This window comes from Taudactylus pleione, unplaced genomic scaffold (assembly GCF_031769625.1).
Source record: "Taudactylus pleione unplaced genomic scaffold, aTauple2 ptg000093l, whole genome shotgun sequence".
In the NCBI taxonomy this organism is placed as follows: Eukaryota; Metazoa; Chordata; class Amphibia; order Anura; family Myobatrachidae; genus Taudactylus; species Taudactylus pleione.
The window spans coordinates 9,966,554-9,987,301 of record NW_028284495.1 but is presented as its reverse complement, the minus strand read 5'-3'; the positions used below and the strand labels follow the sequence as shown (position 1 = coordinate 9,987,301).

Below are 20,748 nucleotides of genomic sequence, written 5' to 3'. Positions count from 1 at the left end.
GCGCACAACTGGGTAGCATATCAGTCGATTATATGCCTTCTGAGTCACCCTATGGTCGGGAACTGAGATGCCAGAGCCATTTTTAATGCATACGGGATAACAGTTGCAGGCTGAGACACGCCCCCAAAAATGGTCACGACATCTCTGCATTTTCATTGCCACCCCCCATTGCTGCCCACAAACGGTCCCTGTCTGTTGATCACTTTGCAAATAAATCCTTACTGCGCACGACAAATAAAATGAAACTTGATGCATGCGCAGTGCGACTCATATGCATCACATGCGCAGCTAACTGATAATCGCTTTGCGTCCATCTCTGAATCAGGCCCATTGCACTATAACTTCACCTTACCAACAGCCCAAAACCTTTAGCTCTATTTTTGCCAATGAAAAAAAAAATCATCACTGACTACATTTGAAAATGCTGCGGCCGCTTCTCCTTACATTCTACAGAAAGGAGCTTAGAATTTAATGGCCTGTTTCTTCTCTGAACTGGCTAAATAAATGTACATAGACCCTTTACTATATATACTTATATTTAACTTACAAAATCAGGATTATCTGTATACTTTTTCCCATAATGCTCTAGTTTAACATGCTGAATGCAGCCTAGCGCCTAGACTGGTGTATACAGTAGATAATACCGTTATTGTTGTTATTATAAAAGGTTGATAAGAAAGCATATACGATTTACAGGCCAGTAAACTAAACCTCAATGGAGGGGAAGGAATCTGAAGGTTTACTTAGAGAAAGTATATATCACTATATATTCTTACTCTGCAGCAGCCCAGCCAGCAAAGCAGGACAATTAGCAGGTGTCCAGTCCAGCTATTACATTGGAGACTTGTTCCTGTAGTCAAAATGATATTGCGGCTCATTAAATACACAAAGCACAAATTAACTTAAATACAATCATCTGCTTTCTGCTTTTTAAAATCAACCCAGAATATTATCTTTGCATATGTCAAAACAGAAATGTCAATTAAATAAAGAAAATACAAGGCCATGACTGTAGGGGTCAATACACAAGTAGCCTATCAGAAGCAGCTAGATAGTGCTGCTGATAGTCATAATCATAGCGCAACTGCACCAGCCCTCCAGCAACTGCAAGGAAATCAGAATGATTTACATGTGGCCGGCGGTTCTAATCCCGACAGCGGCAGCCCGGCAGAGGTGAATATCCTGATCGTCCTATTTGGTAAGTATCGCTAACCTAATTCCCCCTCCCCCCTAACCCTCCCTTAGGGGTGCCTAACCCTAACCTGCCCCCAAAGGCCTAACCATAACCCCCCTCTAAGTGCCTAAACATAACCCCCCATTCCCTGCAGCCTAACCCTAAGTCTCCCGGGGGGGTGCCTAACCCAAACCTCCCCTCGGGGGTGCCTAACCCTAACCCCCCCTTCCCCTAGCCTAACCCTAACCCTTCGTCCCCCTAACCCCCCCTAACCTAATCCTCCCCCCCGTGGCTGTCCGCTCCCCGGTACCCGGCTTACCTTCGATCGGTATGCCGGGTGTCGGGCTCCCGGCGTAGGTCTAATGACAGGCATCGTGATTTTGACGCCTGCCAGTACCTTGCCGGGATTAGACAGTTGGGAAGCCTGCGGTCCGGATGTCGTCTGCCGGCTTCCCGACTTCTTCCCCCTGCAAGAGATATGTCTCCTAAGAGTTATTTGTGGAAGCATCCACAGCTATCTGCACATCATTTACATGAACATGGCCATAATGTACTTGGCCTATGCTTGTCCAGATCTTCCCATCTTTGTTCTGCCTATCCAGGTGAAGGGAGACATAACTCAATGATACACCAGTGGCGTAACTAGGGCAGGGCGAGCAGGGTGCGTGCCCTGGGCGCCGTGGGACTGGCGGCGCGGGGGGGCACCGCCGGCTACGGTCCGGCCCGCCCTAGTTAGCCACCAGTGTAGCGGTGAGTGCGGTCACTGCTACACATTTACACAGGACCGGCGCTAGGCTTCCAGCGCCGGTCCTGTGCTGCACACCTGAGCCCGTTCCCTCCCCCTGAGCGCTTGCTGAATAGCGGACAGGAGGCGGGCTCAGGCTGTGCATAACACACGCATCGCCGCCAGCGCTGGCGGCGATGTGTGTGTTACACAGCAGCCAATGAGAGTCAGATAGACTCTCATTGACTGCTACAGCGGCGAGAGCGGTGTCACTGTCCGGAGCAGCAGCGTGGATTCAGGTAAGTATGTTTTTAATTTTTATATATTTTTTTTTAAAACCTGTCAACACTACTGGGGGCACAACGGGGGAGGAGGGTGGCTACTACTGGGGGGACCTCTACTGGGGAGGGGGCACAACGGGGGGGTGGCTACTACTGGGGGCACCATTATTGGGAGGACCTCTACTGGGGGGGGCTATTACTGGGGGCACCATTATTGGGAGGACCTCTACTGGGGGCTATTACAGGGGGGCACTTAATCGGGAGGGGGAACCTCAACTGGGGACCACTACTTGGGGGGGGACTACTACTGGGGGCATTATAAAAAGGGCCTACTACTAGGGGCACTGCACTGGGGGGACCACAACTGGGAGCAATAACAGGGACCACTGGATAGGGGGGGTCACTACTGGGGGCCTGCATCAGGGGGACCACTACTGGGGGCACTGCATGGGAGGGGCGTGGGACTACTGCTGGAGGCACTATATAAGGGGCTTACTGCTAGGGGCACTGCGGGGACCACTACAAGGGGCACTAGATAGGGGGGGATCACTACTGGGTGCCTGCATAAGGGGGACCACTACTGGGAAAACTGCATGGGGGGGACTGCTGCTGGGGGCACTATATAAAGGGCACTGCATAGGGGGGGGGAATACTACTGGGGGCACTATATAAAGGGCACTGCATAAGGGGATACCGCTACTGGGTGCACTGCATTGTGGGGACTGCTACTGGGGGCACTGCATAAGGGGGAACACTACATAGGGCACTGCATTTGGGGGGACCACTACTGGGGGCACTGAGTAAGGGGAACTAATTGGGGGCTGTATAAGGGGGACCACTACTGGGCATACTGTATAAGGGGCACTACTATGGGCCTGCATAAGAGGGACCACAACTGCATACTGGGGGTACTGTATAAGGGGTACTACTGGGGTTAAGGTGCATATGGATAGGAATGTTCAGTGTGAAAATAAAGGGGTGTGTCATGTTGACAAGTGACCACGCCCACGCACATATCGGGATGTTGGGGGGGCCTCCCTTTTCAAATTTGCCCTGGGCTCCAAATACCCTAGTTACGCCACTGCGATACACAACAATGTATATACAGTATGAGTGTAGACTTCCACATTTACTGTTTGCATAAGCAGTATGGAAATGTGCATATTACACATAAATGTCAGACATGCACTTCTAAGATATATACAGTACACAATGATACCATTACATAACACAGGAAGGATAGAAGGCCAGGCAGGGATATAATATATTATTGCTATTCTGATGTCTGCGGGAAAAGAACAACCACCCTGGAGAACCGAGATTAGTAAGCAAGTCTATTAATAACAAAAGAATATATATATGACGAGCGCCATAATGAAGATATCCATGATATTGTTATGCCACATGGCAGCTCTCAATGGGAAAAGTTCCCCCGCCCAAAATACACTATATCTAAAGGATATAAGAGCGCTACATGTGGGTAAGTGATTACTATGAATCACACCACAGCCATTGTGGAACATTATATTTTTACTCAAATAAAACATACAATAAAAACAGAAACCTGATACCCATGGTGACATATATCACAGCCAAGTGTGAATATTCATAAACTGTAGAAATAGACATTGTTGTGTTCCCTTGTTTTCAGCTGTCTTTTGTCCTCAGCTAATGCACATCATTTGGCCACAAAAGATCTTATGTGGTTGTCCTTTAATGCAGCCTTGGTTATTCAGCTCAATATAAGCCACGTTATGAGCGTTCTAAATGCTTTCCAGTAGAACATATAAAATATATATAAAGGACTCCTTCATTATGAGCTGTAAATATTGTGCTATAGCACAGGTTTAATGCAGATCATAATGAGGGAATATGGATTAGAACACAATAAATGATGTGATTCCCAGGGATTTACAGCAGCTTAGTATAATAAATATATATATATATATATATATATATTTATTCCATAGACAAAAAACCTTACGGTTTCACATGTGCCATTAAGGCTGCTTAGACATGATCTGAAAATTCACAAAACCTATTGAATTTCTGCCACTCAAACTCCAAAAAGCAATGAAATTGCAATAATTAAGGCTGACGCTTTAAAGGACATGTTGTGAGTGACAGCAATCTCATTCTGTGAGAGTGATGAATCTGCAGTTAACCACAGGGTGTGATGGCATATCATATCTGTATTGCACAAGGAACATGTCCATTTAGCCTTAATAGGACACGTAAAACTGTAAGGTTTTTTTGTCTGTGGAATATATATATATATATATATATATATATATTGTATATCAACAGAAAATAAAAAATAACCTAGCCCCCATTCAGGGCCCTACCTATCTTCTTCAGCGCTAACTATCAAGGGCAGCTGGTCTGAGCTCAGTCCTGCCTGCTTCAGGTATGGCCTGGACCCCGATAATTAACATAATGAATATGGCCCTTGGTGAGAGGTGTATAAGAATTGCCTACTTGGAAAATTATAAATGCATGTAATGTTTATGCAGAACTAGCTGAAGTACCTGATGTTGCCTGGGTTTAAATCTTCAAGTTGTTAAGTCTTATTATGTGATGTTGTCCAAATCCATCCAGTGGAAGACCCAGAACAGGCTCCATGGGTCAAAGTTCTGCCCCGCGCACTCCACTGCGAGGTCTGACCCAGACCCCAACCACTCCATTAGGCAACTTAGATCAATTGCCACTCCTCTGTGATGTTTTCATCCTAATCCATCCACTGGAAGGCCCAGAATAGGCTCCCCGGGTCAGTTTTTCCCAGTGTTCCCTGGGTCAAAGTTCTCCAAACGGGAGGTCTGACCAGGACCTAAACCCCCTAGTATGTCTTCTGGGATCCAATTTTACCACTCTGTGAAGTTTTCATCTAAAGGCTCAGAACAGGCTCCCCGGGTCAAAGTTCTGCCCAGCGTACACCATCGGGAGTTCCGACTGGGACCCAAACTTCCTAAACCGTGGCCAGGATCCAACTGGACCACCTCACATTCGTTTAATTCCAATCAGTGCAGGTGTGTCCAAATGCATAACCGTACAAATAAACAAACAGACCAATGAATGTTATATATAAATTAATCTGTACATTAAAAAATTTTAAATCTTAAAATTAAACATAACAAATCACATAGGACCAGTAAAGTCTCAGTTGATAAATGTCACTATCTTCAAGGGGACTGCACAAGTAAATATATTACCGTATTTGCACAAGTCCACAAATTATCTTTTGTTAACTCAACAATTAAGGCTTGTGGGGGCCCTGGGGCAACTAAATTGTGGGGGCCCCCACCAAGCCACACGGAGCCCACTCCCCCCATCCCACTCACCACATGGAGCCTAATCCTACTCCCTCCCATGTGTGTGTGTTCAACACGCACACACACACACACACACACACACGTATATATATAATATATATGTAGCATACATATACAGTATATTATATATATATATAAATAACATACTAACACACACATACAGTATATAGTATACACACACATAAACACATTAACACATACATACACAGTATACACACACTAACACATATATACACCCATTAACACATGCATACACATATGTACACACATACTGTATATTCAATAGCACATATATACACACACAGTACACAGACACTGGTTGCTAATGGGACGGGCACCTCACATCATTAGCCCCTTGCTTTGTAATGCCGCGATTCGCGAGTGATATGGGGCGGGGTTGTCGTATTGGCTCCGCCCCCACTACAGCCGGTGAGAACGGGAATTGGTCCTTCAGAGGGGGTTTCTAGGTTCTCAGAAACCCCCCCTGCATGCTCAAGTGTGGGGCCCCTCTGTGTGTGGGGGCCCAGGGATGACCGCCCCTGTCGCCCCCCTTAATCCGGCCCTGGTAGTGGTGCAGTTCCTTAATTGGCTCATCTTTGGTTGTTTTCTCAGGATTGTGAAAATTAACTACCCTTCTTTACAGTAGTAGTGTAATAATACTAAACAACCCAAACTGTTCTCTGAGAAATCAGAAACACTAAGAAGAGGATGAAAATGGAAATCACTCCACATGGCCTGTACCCAACACTGATCTATGAGCCTGATTCAGCATGGATCGTTATTGCGATAAAGTACACAGGCCGCCGATTGTTGCGTACTGCGCATGCGTATGCACCACAGTGTGCGTATGCGAGTTAGCATTGTGATCGCACTGCGATCACTCACATACTGCAAGATATTACAGATGTGCAAAAGCGGTAGTGGACGTCTCTGTGCAGTCTTTCAGATTTTTGTCATTAGCATATTTTCGCAGCTGCGATCGCAATAGTGATCTGTGATGAGTCAGGCCCTATGTCATTACACAGAAATTCTCAATTATTGGAATGGAAATGTATTGTGCATTTATATAAATTAGGGGTGTGCACCGGCCACTTTTCGTGTTTTGTGTTTTGGTTTTGGATCTGGATCTTTCTTCGTGTTTTGGATCTGGATTGGTTTTGCCAAAACCACCCTTCCGTGTTTTGGGTTCTGGGTTTTGTGTTTTGGATCTGTATTTTTTTTAAAAAAAGCATAAAAACAGCTAAAATCACAGAATTTGTAGGTTTTTCTGCTCCTATGCTATTATTAACCTCAATAACCTTAATTTCCACTCATTTCCAGTCTATTCTGAACTCCTCACACCTCACAATAGTGTTTTTATGTCCAAAACGTTGCACCGAGGTAGCTGGATGACTATGCTAAGCGACACGAGTGGGCGGCACAAACACGTGACCCATCTAGGCGTGAAACTGCAGTGGCAGACAGGATGGCAGTTTGAAAAACTAGGCCCCAAACTGTACATAATGCAAAGAAAAAAAAGAGGTGCAAGATGGAATTGTCCTTGGGCCCTCCCACCCACCCTTATGTTGTATAAACAGGACATGCACACTTTAACAAACCAATCATTTCAGCGCCAGGGTCTGCCACACAACTGTGGCTGAAATGATTGGTTCGTTTGGGCCCCCACAAAACAAGCTGGCAATTAATGTGTCCCTGCACAAACTGGCTCTATGGAGGCAAGATGTCATCCTCATCCTCCTCATCCACCGATTCCTCACCCTCTTCAGTGTGTACATCCTCATCCTCACAAAGTATTAACTCGTCCCCACTTGAATCCACCACCACAGGTCCCTCTGTACCTTCTGGAGGCTGGTCTCCCTGGAAGAGCTGATAATTCATTTTGATGAACATCAACTTCTCCACATTCTGTGGAAGCAACCTCCTACGCCTTTCGCTGACAAGGTTCCCGGCTGCACTAAACACTCTTTCGGAGTACACACTGGAGGGGGGGCAACTCAGGTAAAATAGAGCCAGTTTGTACAGGGGCCTCCAAATTGCCTCTTTTTCCTGCCAGTACAGGTATGGACTGTCTGCCATGCCTACTTGGATGCTGTCACCGATGTAATCCTCCACCATTCTGTCAATGGTGACAGTATCATATGCAGTGACAGTAGACATGTCAGAAATTGTTGCCAGGTCCTTCAGTCCGGACCAGATGTCCAAACTTGGTCCTGCCTGCCCTGCATCACCGCCAGCGGGTTGCTTAGGATACCTAAGTTTTTTCCTGGCAGCCCCAGTTGCAGGAGAAAATGAAGAAGGAGCCGTTGACGTGTCACGTTCCGCTTCAGCTGACAGTGTGTTCACCAGCAGGTCTTTGCACCTCTGCAGGCTTGTGTCGGCCGGAAAGAGAGACACCACATAGGCTTTAAACCTAGGATCGAGCACGGTGGCCAAAACGTAGTGGTCTGATTTCAACAGATTGACCACCCTGGAATCCTGGCAAAGCGCATGAAGGGCTTCATCCACAAGTCCCACATGCCGAGCGGAATCGCTCCGTCTTAGCTCCTCCTTCACTTTCTCCAGCTGCTTCTGCAAAAGCCTGATGAGGGGAATGACCTGACTCAAGCTGGCAGTGTCTGAACTGACTTCACGTGTGGCAAGTTCGAAGGGCTGGAGAACCTTGCACAACACGGAAATCATTCTCCACTGCGCTTGAGTCAGGTGCATACCCCCTCCTTTGCCTATGTCATAGGTGGATGTATAGGCTTGTATGGCCTTTTGCTGCTCCTCCATCCTCTGAAGCATATAGAGGGTTGAGTTCCACCGCGTCACAACCTCTTGCTTCAGGTGATGGCGGGGCAGGTTCAAGAGTGTTTGCTGGCGCTCCAGTCTTCGGCACGCAGTCGCTGAATGGCGAAAGTGGCCAGAAATTTTTCGGGCCACCCAAAGCGTCTCCTGCACGCCCCTGTCGCTTTTCAGAAAATTCTGCACCACCAAGTTTATTGTGTGAGCAAAACATGGGACTTGCTGGAATTTGCCCAGATGTAATGCCCGCACAATATTGGTGGCGTTGTCAGATATCACAAATCCCCAGGAGAGTCTAAGTGGGGTAAGCCACTGGGCGATGATTTCCCTCAGTTTCTCTAAGAGGTTGTCGGCGGTGTGCCTCTTACTGAAACCGGTGATACACAGCGTAGCCTGCCTTGTAACGAGCTGGCATTTCTGAGATGCTGCTACTGGTGACGCTGCTGCTGTTGCTGCGTAAGGTGATACATCTACCCAGTGGGCTGTCACAGTCATATAGTCCTTAGTCTGCCCTGTTCCACTTGTCCACATGTCCGTGGTTAAGTGGACATTGTGTACAACGGCATTTTTCAGGACACTGAGGACACTTTTTCTGACGTTTCTGTACAGTCTCGGTATCGCCTGCCTAGTGAAGTGGAATCTAGACGGGATTTGGAACCGGGGACACACTACCTCCATCAATTGTCTAAATCCCACTGCACTAATGGCGGATACCGGACGCACGTCTAACACCAACATAGCAGTCAAGGCCTCAGTTATACGTTTTGCTTCAGGATGACTGCTGTCGTACTTCATCCTCCTCGCTAAGGACTGTTGGAGGGTCAATTGTTTAGTAAAAGTAGTGGTGTTCCTACTTCCTCTCTGGGATGATGAACAACTCCCAGCAGCAGCAACAGCAGCAGCGGCAGCAGTAGGCGTAGCAATGCAGGATCCTCCAGAGGAATCCCGGATAGGAGAGTCAGTCATGCTAGTGACATGGCCTGCAGGACTACTTCCGATCCTGACTAAGGAGGAAATTGACGAGGAGGGAGTTGACGGTGTGGTTTGCAGGCGCTTGGATACAACAGGACAACGGGATTTAGGTGTCCCTGGACTGCTTACGGTCTTAGCCAAAGTTTCTGAACTTGACAGTAACTTTTTATGAACGCGCTGCAGGTGCCGTATAAGGGAGGATGTTCCTAGGTGGTTGACGTCCCTACCCCTACTTATTTCACCTTTACATATGGTACATATGGCAAGACAGTTGTTGTCCGGATTTGGATAGAAATATTGCCAGACCAAAGAGGTGGAATGTTTGGTCTTCTGCCCAGGCATGACCGTGATGGGCTTTTTCATCCCACGGACAACAACTGTCTCCCCCGGAGCCTGATTTAAACAAACCACATCACCATCAGAATCCTCCTCGCCAACTTCCTCCTCAGCGCCAGCTACACCAGTATCCTCATCCTGTTGTACTTCAACAGTGACATCTTCAATTTGCATATCAGCAAGTGGACTGTGGGTGCTCCTTTCAGCACTTGCAGGGGGCGTGCAAATGGTGGAAAGAGCCACCTCTTCCCGTCCAGTGCTGGGAAGGTCAGGCATCGCAACCACCACCACACTTGGACTCTCCTTGGGGATTTGTGATATCTTCTTAGAAAGCACAGTTCTTCGCTGTGCTTTTGCCAGCTTAACTCTTTTGATTTTTTTAGTGGGAGGAGGGCTTCCATCGTCATGTGAAGCTGAACCACTAGTCATGAACATACTAGGGATCGACCTTAGCCGTTCCTTGCCACTCCGTGTCGTAAATGGCATATTGGCAAGTTTACGATTCTCTTCAGCTGATTTAAATGTCTTTTTCAAGGTCATTTTCCTGAACTTTGCCATTTGGGATTGTATGTGCCCTCTACTATGACATTGGGCATCGGCCTTGGCAGACGACGTTGATGGCATGTTATCGTCTATGTCATGACTAGTGGCAGCAGCTTCAGCACTAGGAGGAAGTGGTTCTTGATCTTTCTCTATTTTATTTTTATCGGAGAAAGTTTGGTCCTCCATTTATGTTATATCGATTTGATATATACGTGCGGCTAAACACAGAAAATAATTTTTTTTTTGGTTTGGACTGGAGTGTACTTTGTGGGTTACAGCACCCTTTAACGGTCAAGCCAGCCGGCCCTTTACTTATGACACAGGCGCACGCTTGGCACTACTTTGTTGATGCACGTGCGGCTACTGCGCACACAATTCACAAACACAGAAAATAATTTTTTTTTGGTTTGGACTGGAGTGTACTTTCGGGGGTTACAGCACCCTTAACGGTCAAGCCAGCCGGCCCTTTACTTATGACACAGGCGCACGCTTGGCACTACTTTGTTGATGCACGTGCGGCTACTGCGCACACAATTCACAAACACAGAAAATAATTTTTTTTTGGTTTGGACTGGAGTGTACTTTCGGGGGTTACAGCACCCTTTAACGGTCAAGCCAGCCGGCCCTTTACTTATGACACAGGCGCACGCTTGGCACTACTTTGTTGATGCACGTGCGGCTACTGCGCACACAATTCACAAACACAGAAAATAATTTTTTTTTGGTTTGGACTGGAGTGTACTTTCGGGGGTTACAGCACCCTTTAACGGTCAAGCCAGCCGGCCCTTTACTTATGACACAGGCGCACGCTTGGCACTACTTTGTTGATGCACGTGCGGCTACTGCGCACACAATTCACAAACACAGAAAATAATTTTTTTGGGGTTTGGACTGGAGTGTACTTTCGGGGGTTACAGCACCCTTTAACGGTCAAGCCAGCCGGCCCTTTACTTATGACACAGGCGCACGCTTGGCACTACTTTGTTGATGCACATGCGGCTACTGCGCACACAATTCACAAACACAGAAAATAATTTTTTTTTTGGTTTGGACTGGAGTGTACTTTCGGGGGTTACAGCACCCTTAACGGTCAAGCCAGCCGGCCCTTTACTTATGACACAGGCGCACGCTTGGCACTACTTTGTTGATGCACGTGCGGCTACTGCGCACACAATTCACAAACACAGAAAATCATTTTTTTTTTGGTTTGGACTGGAGTGTACTTTCGGGGGTTACAGCACCCTTAACGGTCAAGCCAGCCGGCCCTTTACTTATGACACAGGCGCACGCTTGGCACTACTTTGTTGATGCACGTGCGGCTACTGCGCACACAATTCACAAACACAGAAAATAATTTTTTTTTGGTTTGGACTGGAGTGTACTTTCGGGGGTTACAGCACCCTTTAACGGTCAAGCCAGCCGGCCCTTTACTTATGACACAGGCGCACGCTTGGCACTACTTTGTTGATGCACGTGCGGCTACTGCGCACACAATTCACAAACACAGAAAATAATTTTTTTTTGGTTTGGACTGGAGTGTACTTTCGGGGGTTACAGCACCCTTAACGGTCAAGCCAGCCGGCCCTTTACTTATGACACAGGCGCACGCTTGGCACTACTTTGTTGATGCACGTGCGGCTACTGCGCACACAATTCACAAACACAGAAAATAATTTTTTTTTGGTTTGGACTGGAGTGTACTTTCGGGGGTTACAGCACCCTTTAACGGTCAAGCCAGCCGGCCCTTTACTTATGACACAGGCGCACGCTTGGCACTACTTTGTTGATGCACGTGCGGCTACTGCGCACACAATTCACAAACACAGAAAATAATTTTTTTTTGGTTTGGACTGGAGTGTACTTTCGGGGGTTACAGCACCCTTTAACGGTCAAGCCAGCCGGCCCTTTACTTATGACACAGGCGCACGCTTGGCACTACTTTGTTGATGCACGTGCGGCTACTGCGCACACAATTCACAAACACAGAAAATAATTTTTTTTGGGTTTGGACTGGAGTGTACTTTCGGGGGTTACAGCACCCTTTAACGGTCAAGCCAGCCGGCCCTTTACTTATGACACAGGCGCACGCTTGGCACTACTTTGTTGATGCACATGCGGCTACTGCGCACACAATTCACAAACACAGAAAATAATTTTTTTTTTGGTTTGGACTGGAGTGTACTTTCGGGGGTTACAGCACCCTTAACGGTCAAGCCAGCCGGCCATTTACTTATGACACAGGCGCACGCTTGGCACTACTTTGTTGATGCACGTGCGGCTACTGCGCACACAATTCACAAACACAGAAAATAATTTTTTTTTTGGTTTGGACTGGAGTGTACTTTCGGGGGTTACAGCACCCTTAACGGTCAAGCCAGCCGGCCCTTTACTTATGACACAGGCGCACGCTTGGCACTACTTTGTTGATGCACGTGCGGCTACTGCGCACACAATTCACAAACACAGAAAATAATTTTTTTTTGGTTTGGACTGGAGTGTACTTTCGGGGGTTACAGCACCCTTTAACGGTCAAGCCAGCCGGCCCTTTACTTATGACACAGGCGCACGCTTGGCACTACTTTGTTGATGCACGTGCGGCTACTGCGCACACAATTCACAAACACAGAAAATATATTATTTTTTTAGCACTTGGGGGGAGCACCCCTGATGGACAGAGCACCCCCTGGACAACACTACAGCACCTCTTTAGGACTGGGACACTGCACAGGACTTTGGAGTGGACACAGCCCCTATGGAGAACTGACTGCACAACACAGTCCAGCCAGCCCCTATGGACTTTGAAGTAGTGGACACAGCCCCTATTAACAACAGCAGCACAGCACAACACAGCCAGCCCCTATGGACTTTGAAGTAGTGGACAACAGCAGCACTACACTACACTACACTACACAGCCCTAACTCCCACCCTCCCTCTTCACTGTCCACAGCCGAGTGAGAAAATGGCGCCGACGTGGGTACCTTATATAGGATCCAAAACCCGCGAGACTCGGAAGGCGGGAAGATGACGTTTTGCCTCGATTTCAGAATCCGAGTCAGGCGGGAAAAGTCGAGCCTGACTCGGATCGGACTCGGATCGGGGGGGCTCGGGGGGGTTCGGATTTCAGAAATCCGAACCCGCTCACCCCTAATATAAATATATGTGAATTTTTTTTGTTAAAAAAAACCATGATGTAAAAGTTCTATGCTATTAAAAAAGCATCATTGATAACAGTGCAAATTACACAATTGTACTGTAGGGATCAATTAATCAAGGCTGATGAGTTACAGACCATTTGTGCCAATTTGCAGCATGTTATTATAACATATAACATTTTAAGTATTTGCTTATGAATTTTTGTAATTGTCACTAGTGAAGTAACTCTTTAGACACATTACAATACCTAACTCCTTACTGAGCTGCATAGTGTGTCTCTAGCTATGACAAGTTTCCACGCTGCAAATTCCACAATGCAGATTTTCTCATTTTTAAACCCCTAAACATGTATTTAACTAGACAGAGACATTAGGAGCTATTTATGAACCACCATGTATGACATAATGAACCAACTGAGCATAAAAATGTACAATGACCTCATTTTCCCAAGTGGTAGCACTCTATTGTATATATACACGACACAGACCCGTCTCACTCCTCTATCCCAACCTTTCTCACTACCTTTTCATCACGTTCTCTCTCACCCTCACCCACAGAACCCCTCACCCCACCTGCTCCCCTTTTGTTGCCTCCTGTATTTGTCTCTCCCCCCTCTCTCTTTCTTACCCACTTTCTCTACCCTGCCTCCTTTCACCCTACCTCCCATCTCCCTGCACTCTAATTGTCTTTTACTTCCCTAAAGCTGGGACACACTATATGATGTGTACCCAGCACTAGAACAACGCTATGTAACGATACATTGCGTGCGCCATACATACGGCAATATCTGGTGTAGATGGCGAAATGTTTTGTTCCACGCTGCGTGTTACAGCATGGCTTCGTTCATTACATCGTCCCATCTGCTCTGCAGTACAGCAGATAGGACAGTGCCATGAACAACCCTTGTGAATACGCAATCGAGTGTACACTGGGCCTGATTCAGAGAGGAACGCAATGGCGATTCTGTATGCAGATCGAGCGATTGTTTGTCATCGCGCATGCGTATGTCGTATTGTGCGTGCGCTGCAATTGCATTGCGATTATGGGTGTATATAGGAATACTTTGCAGAGTGAGTGACAGGTTGTCAGCGTTTGGGGATACGAACTGGGTGGTCAGAAAAACACAGGCGTGCCTGTACGCTTAAACGCTGTTTCGTGGGAGCACATAAATTAGCCACTGCAATTGCATACGCAGCATGAGAGCTCTCTGTGCAAGAGAAGAGCTGCCAAGTCTGCGGCTAGTCAGACCTGCCGCAAGGGCAATATGGGCACTTGTTGCGATATTTACGCAGGTATGCGTCATCGCACACATGTCGGAAGGCAGCAGTGGGTGTCTTTATGCCCTGCATACATTAGCATATTTTCGCAGCTACTTGTACGCTATTTCCGAAAACGCAGCTGTGATTGCATTAGCATCCATCTCTGAATCATGCCCTCTATTCGATCCATGTGATATATCTTTCCGATCCACGTTGGAATAATATATCATACAAAATTTCTTATAGTGCGTAACCAGTTTAACTCACTTCTTTCTAGCGATCTGCCTCTCTCCCCATTCATCTCTTTCACACTGGAGAGAACGATAAAAAATTATTATATCTGTGTCATACCTAATCTCTCGGAACCTCCAGGAGAGTGCAATATGATGTGATTCTACGATAATCGACAAATGATGCAGTGATAATAGAATCATGTGATATTGGCCCAGCCCTCGTGCCCCCACAGTCCGCAGTTCCTGGTATTATTCTCCTCATCCTGCCCACTTCATAAATCTGCAATTCATTGCATTATGCTGTGAAGGGACATGGCCTAATGATGCAAATAGTCCAGCCCACCACAATCAGCTGCTACATTGCCTGCATCTCCTCTCTGGTCTTCTACCAGAGAGGAGATTATTAGGGATATATTTACTAAGATTCATGTCTGTCCAAGATTGCATTCCCAGGCGTGTTTCTCCAGATTATTAACAATGGCGATTTACTAAAGACAATATATGGGTGTAAAAACACAATTCTATCTACAAAATACAGCTGAACACACAAATACAAGTCAATGCACCATCAAAACAACTCACTTTTCATAGACAGGAATAGAACACAGGCATTTACCAAGTATTGTGTTTGCAAATACGATTGTCAATGGAGCAAACTCGGGCCAAAATAGTTTAAAATACACTCTCCCCAACAGTGTGTTCAGCAGAAGCACTGCACAGATCAGTGTGATCTGTGCAGTGCTTCTGTGCTATAGGTAAAAGAAATGGTTATAAATAAAAAAAAACATCCAGCGTGGTGTCCCCCAAAAGCATAAACAGTATCAGACTTTTCAGCCCGTTCTGTCCCTGGAAAAATGGCATGGGGTTCCCCCATATTTCCAGTAACCAGCACAGGCTCAACCAGCCAAGAAGTAATGCAAGGGTGACACACAGCGGTTAAAAGCATTCTCCAGCCCAAAACTACAGATGTGCAGGCTCGGATTAGTTCAGATTTTCCCGTAAAATTTTGAGTCTCAGAAAGAGGCCAAACGCGTCATCTTTCATGGACAAACATCATCTTTCATGGACTTTTGTAGGAGGGTGCACACCCCTTTTCTCTCTGCAAGAGAACTTCCTTTATAGAGACTGACTCTTGTCCTGCACTTTTATTAAGATGAACTTACATTTGTTCTTTATTGGGAAAGTACATTAAAAAGTGCACTTTGACAAACATAATGAAAAACACACAAAGTAACACAAAATATAGGCAGATCTATCTGATGTCACCTCATGTCATGATTAACTTAATTATAAATTAAGCTAATAAACCATATTGTCTGAATTTCGTAAAGACAAATATTTTTTTGAAAGCCTGACCAGCACATCAAATATAGTACTTGCCATGTATAGTCCTGTTTTCTGACATAATTAGTGATCTTTCTGCTTTATATCTCTAGGGTAAATTTGGAGCTCTTTGCTGCCAGAGATGCCATGCAGCCTTGTACCGTTATCCACCTACGGGAAAATGTCTCCTCATTGGCTCAACTTCTTAATTCCACCAGTCACAATGGCTTTCCTGTAGTCTACTGCCCGGCACCAGGACAAGATGAGGTCTTCTTAGGAACCATTACAAGGTAAGCTGGTAATGCTGATTAATTGAGTGATTTGTGACCATCCCTGCTTATGAGGTGACACCCGCAGCCTCTTGGTAATTTTACAACTATTATAAAAGCTGGAGAGTCTCACGATTATATATGCACATCTGTGATAGGGTGTACATGCCAGTCAATGCTGTAATGATGTACAGATCTGCCCAGCTATTTTGTTGCTCATGGCGTGGCGTGAGTCGCAGAATGCCATACTGTTAAACTTACAGTAAATTGGGTGGATATCATATTCACAGCATTTTCATGTACGCACAACCCATACTGTATTTTTAATGTCGCATAATATACATATACAGTATATAGTACTGTACCGTACTGTACGTAACATCTTATAACAGGATGCAAATCACTGCACATACTGTATTGTACATACGGTACGGTGCAGTAACTGAATAGTAGAGAAGTTGCCGGAGTTGTTGTCACGGTATAACCGATACTGTAGATTAATGAGATGCACGCACAGCTTTCACTGATATGGGATGCATTACAGTATGACAATTTTTTTTAAATTAAAAAACAGCAGCGGGAGGAGTGCACAAGGATGAGGCCACTCTCTGTGGTTCACTGTAGCTGTCGTGTGGGCTAGTGGTTAGGTGATCACTTTGGTAGAATTATGGTCCGGGGTTCCATCCCTGGAAAAGAATATACCGTACCGTACTGTATATTTTTTTTTGTCACTGTCTGCTCTGGACACTATAGTGAAACTTGTTTAAAAGGCTATAGTGTTGTTGTTTAAAAGGCTGCTTAAAAGTAAGACATTACAAACAGATTGTGTGTTTCAATAGTGCAAAACTTTCGTCAATGTCTGCGCTTTCGTCAATCGGATTTCATGCGCATGCCCAGTGGAGGGTTTCCAATGGGATCTGTAGTGCCCAGAGAGGGCTCTGTATTTCACTGAATAGTGATTTCATACTGTGGCTATGGTGGCTGACAGGGCTCTGCATCTGCAAACTGACGGTGCCGTACAATTTAGCACCACAGAATAGTGATTTCATAACTGCAGAAACTGCTAGTGAATCTACTTTCTAGAATGTGAGACAGGGCTCTGCATCACAAACTGTGCGCCCAAAAACCGCAAAACGCAAACATGCGACAACGCATATGCGGTCTCAGCCTTGTGCACTATGGCTACGTCCCTTGGACTGTGTCTGAGAGTGGTTTCCGTCTGTGAGAGAGCATTCTGTGTTCAAAGCTGACTGTGCGTTTGAAGCGCAAAATAGTGTACCGAATCACCGCTTCTGTCAAACAATAATCGGCCGGTGATACAGAACATACCGTACGGTACATTGGAAATCACACGCATGCGCTATTTACTGTAGTTTAGGAAAAGTGACACCTGGTGGGAAAAATGTTGTATTACACGTAATGAAATCACACGCATGCGCTATGTAGTTTAGGAAAAGTGACACCTGGTGGGCAAAATGTTGTATTACATGTAATGAAATCAGACGCATGTGCTATGTAGTTTAGGAAAAGTGACATCTGGTGGGCAAAATGTTGTATTACACGTAATGACTTTTTTCACTACTAAAGTTTCTTTGTGCCGCGACTCATGGCGTGGTGTGTGGCGCGCCATGCGTGGCATGAGAGATAGCGCTGTGATGCCACGTTATAGCTGGGCACATCAGTAAATGCCCACAATTCGTCCTGAATAACTATGTGTCACAGGTGAAGATAAGTGATGCAATGCAGCAATTTTCAGGATTAGTCAGATTTTTACTATTTAGTGGATAGCATTGCGGCATCACAACATTGAGGTCATGAGTTCAATTCCTGGTCATGGCTTGTCTGTGTTTAGTTTGTATGTTCATTCCATGTTTGCGTGGGTTTCATCCAGATGCTCCTGTATACACCCAAACTTCAAAAACATGCTGGTAAATTAATTGGATGACAAAAGAAATCTTAGTGTATATGGATTTGTGTGCTTGTATGCAGGACTGCCATCAGAAATCGTGGGGCCCTGTAGTGACAAAATAGGCAGGGTCACCCTGGGGGATGGTGCAGAGGTGGGCAGAGCTGCGTATAATATGGGTGGAGTTACACTGGGGGATGGGACATCAATTGGTGAGTAAACCTCAAAATTTGGGGTCGGGAAGGAAGGAAGGATGGACATGGAGACACAGGGCTGGGAAGCCTGGACTGGGAGGGCACAGAGAAGGCTGGACTGGGAGTGCACAGGGCAGGGAAGGCTGGACCTTAATTGGGGGGCACAGGGCAGGGAAAGCTGGCTGGACTGTTGGGGGGGCATGACAGGGAAGGCTAGGTGTACTAGGGGGGAGGCACAGGGCAGGGTAGGCTGGACTGGGAAGGGAGGACAGGACAGAGAAGACTGGCTGGATTAGGGGGGCACAGGGCAGGGAAGGTGTGAGGATACGGGGTTCTCTCAATCACCCAGACACCGAGCAGATGAAACCAACGTGATGGTTTATTATTCCACAGCACACAGAAATAGATAATACAGTATGTCAGGAGAAGCAGTAAATCCAGTGAACGGGCAATAAACAGGTAGCAGTCCAGGCAGAGGCAGTCCCAATAGAGTATAATGTCCCAGAACAATTCCACAAAATAGCTAGAGACCCTCAGTCCCCACAGTAGAAACTATCACTGATCACACAGCAGTGAATAGCGTATGTCCACTCAATCGCTTCCCGGACCCCACATAGAAACTATCAGAGATCACACAGTAGTGATAGTCCCTGGGTCGAAACAATTGATTCCAGGATCCCATACAGTAGAAGCTAATCACAGAACACACAGCAATGAATAGCGTATAGGTCCTTGCAGAATTTCCAAAGTATAAATCCACAGAGAACTGGTGATGCGTTCCACTAGCACCTTAGCAGAGTGAGGCCTCTTAGCCAAAGTCAGCGACTAACATCTGGAGTTGCCTTCGGTGACATGTTTTAAAATCTTCCAATTTCCCACGATATTGTGACCACCCAGGGGGGGTTGCACCGTCTCCTGATTGGTGCGGGTCCCTTATGCTGTCACTTTCTCCTACCTCCTCCTGATATTACTTCCCTGACGAACACCTGCTGGGATGGTTCCGTTCGGGCTACCAGATTCACGTGAGACACAAAACAGGCAAATGGAAGGAGGAGTAAATCCTGAGCGTCCCCTGGGGAGGTGAGAATTAACTTTGAGGGTCTTTTGTTCTGGGAGGTGTCACCTTGCTCTAGTGGTTACAAATAACACAGACATATGGACCAGGCTAACATCAAGGCTTATCCAGTATTAAACATTACAATTACTTACATTTTTACAGTACATAATATTCATGGTAGTGGAAATGTGTGTCCTGAGAATGATCACACATACACTAGGAGACGGGAAGGGGGACACAAAAGGACTAAAAAGTAAATTGATCTCTGCAATGACTGAGATGCTGCCAGTAAATTTGTAACACACATACCATGTCCTCACAGAAGGATGGCTGGTTTATGGTGAGCACAGGGCAGGGAAGGCTGGCTTGATTAGGGGGTGCACAGGAAAAGGAAGGCTGGCTTGATTAGGGGGGAGCACAGGGCAGGAAATGCTGGCTGGACTGGGGGGGCATGGGGCAGAGAAGGCTGGCTGGACTGGGGGGGGGGCACAGGGCAGAGAAGGCTGACTGGACAAGGGGAGCACAGGGAAGGCTGGCTGGAGTAGGGAGTTAGGGTAGGGAAGGCTAGCTGCAGTAGGTGGAGGGGCATAGGCAGGGACTCCGAGTCCTACCTTGTTTCTTCAGCGGGCCCGGGAGACAGCGGTGCAGACATACAATGGCAGCAGGCGAGAAACAGCACTGCCAGCGGTATTTCAAGTATGGCATTGGCCGAGAGCCAATCACAGCTCGTGTACCAGCAGGCAATCAGGAGCGGCCATCGCGGCCACTCCTGATTGGCTGCCGGTCCGCGAGCTGTAATGGCTCGCGGATGGTGCCATATTTCAAATACCATTGGCGGTGTGTTTTCTCCCAGGCTGCCGAAGCCCAATTCATATCTTCTGCTCTGTTGTCACTGGACCCCCACTATCTCCGGGCCTGGGACTCCAGGCCCGGCAGACCCCCCCCTGATGGCGGCCCTGCTTGTATGCCAGGGATTCAGACTGTAAGCCGCCATGAGGGTGGGACTGATCTGAATGACATATATTCTACTAATGACCCACCCTGGCTTTGCACGAGAGCGATTTCCTCTCATCACAGCCCCTTTCTTCTCACTCCTGTTCCCCCTCTATACCCCCTCCGATTAAGCACAGTGCATCTAACACAGCATAGAGAGCAATTCGTAACAGTTGCCATTACACCATGCAATCATATTAAACAGAATTTGCAATCT

The 20,748-nt window shown here is 46.7% G+C and overlaps 1 protein-coding gene across 1 annotated transcript in view; it reads left to right on the top strand.

Annotated features, from left to right (window-relative positions):
* LOC148526824 (chloride channel protein C-like) overlaps positions 1-20,748 on the top strand; it is a 307,419-nt gene that overhangs the window by 205,077 nt on the left and 81,594 nt on the right. Inside the window, exon 15 of the mRNA XM_088469768.1 lies at positions 16,226-16,402. Coding sequence (XP_088325894.1) covers positions 16,226-16,402 — 177 coding nt within the window. The remainder of the gene's footprint in view (positions 1-16,225; positions 16,403-20,748) is intronic.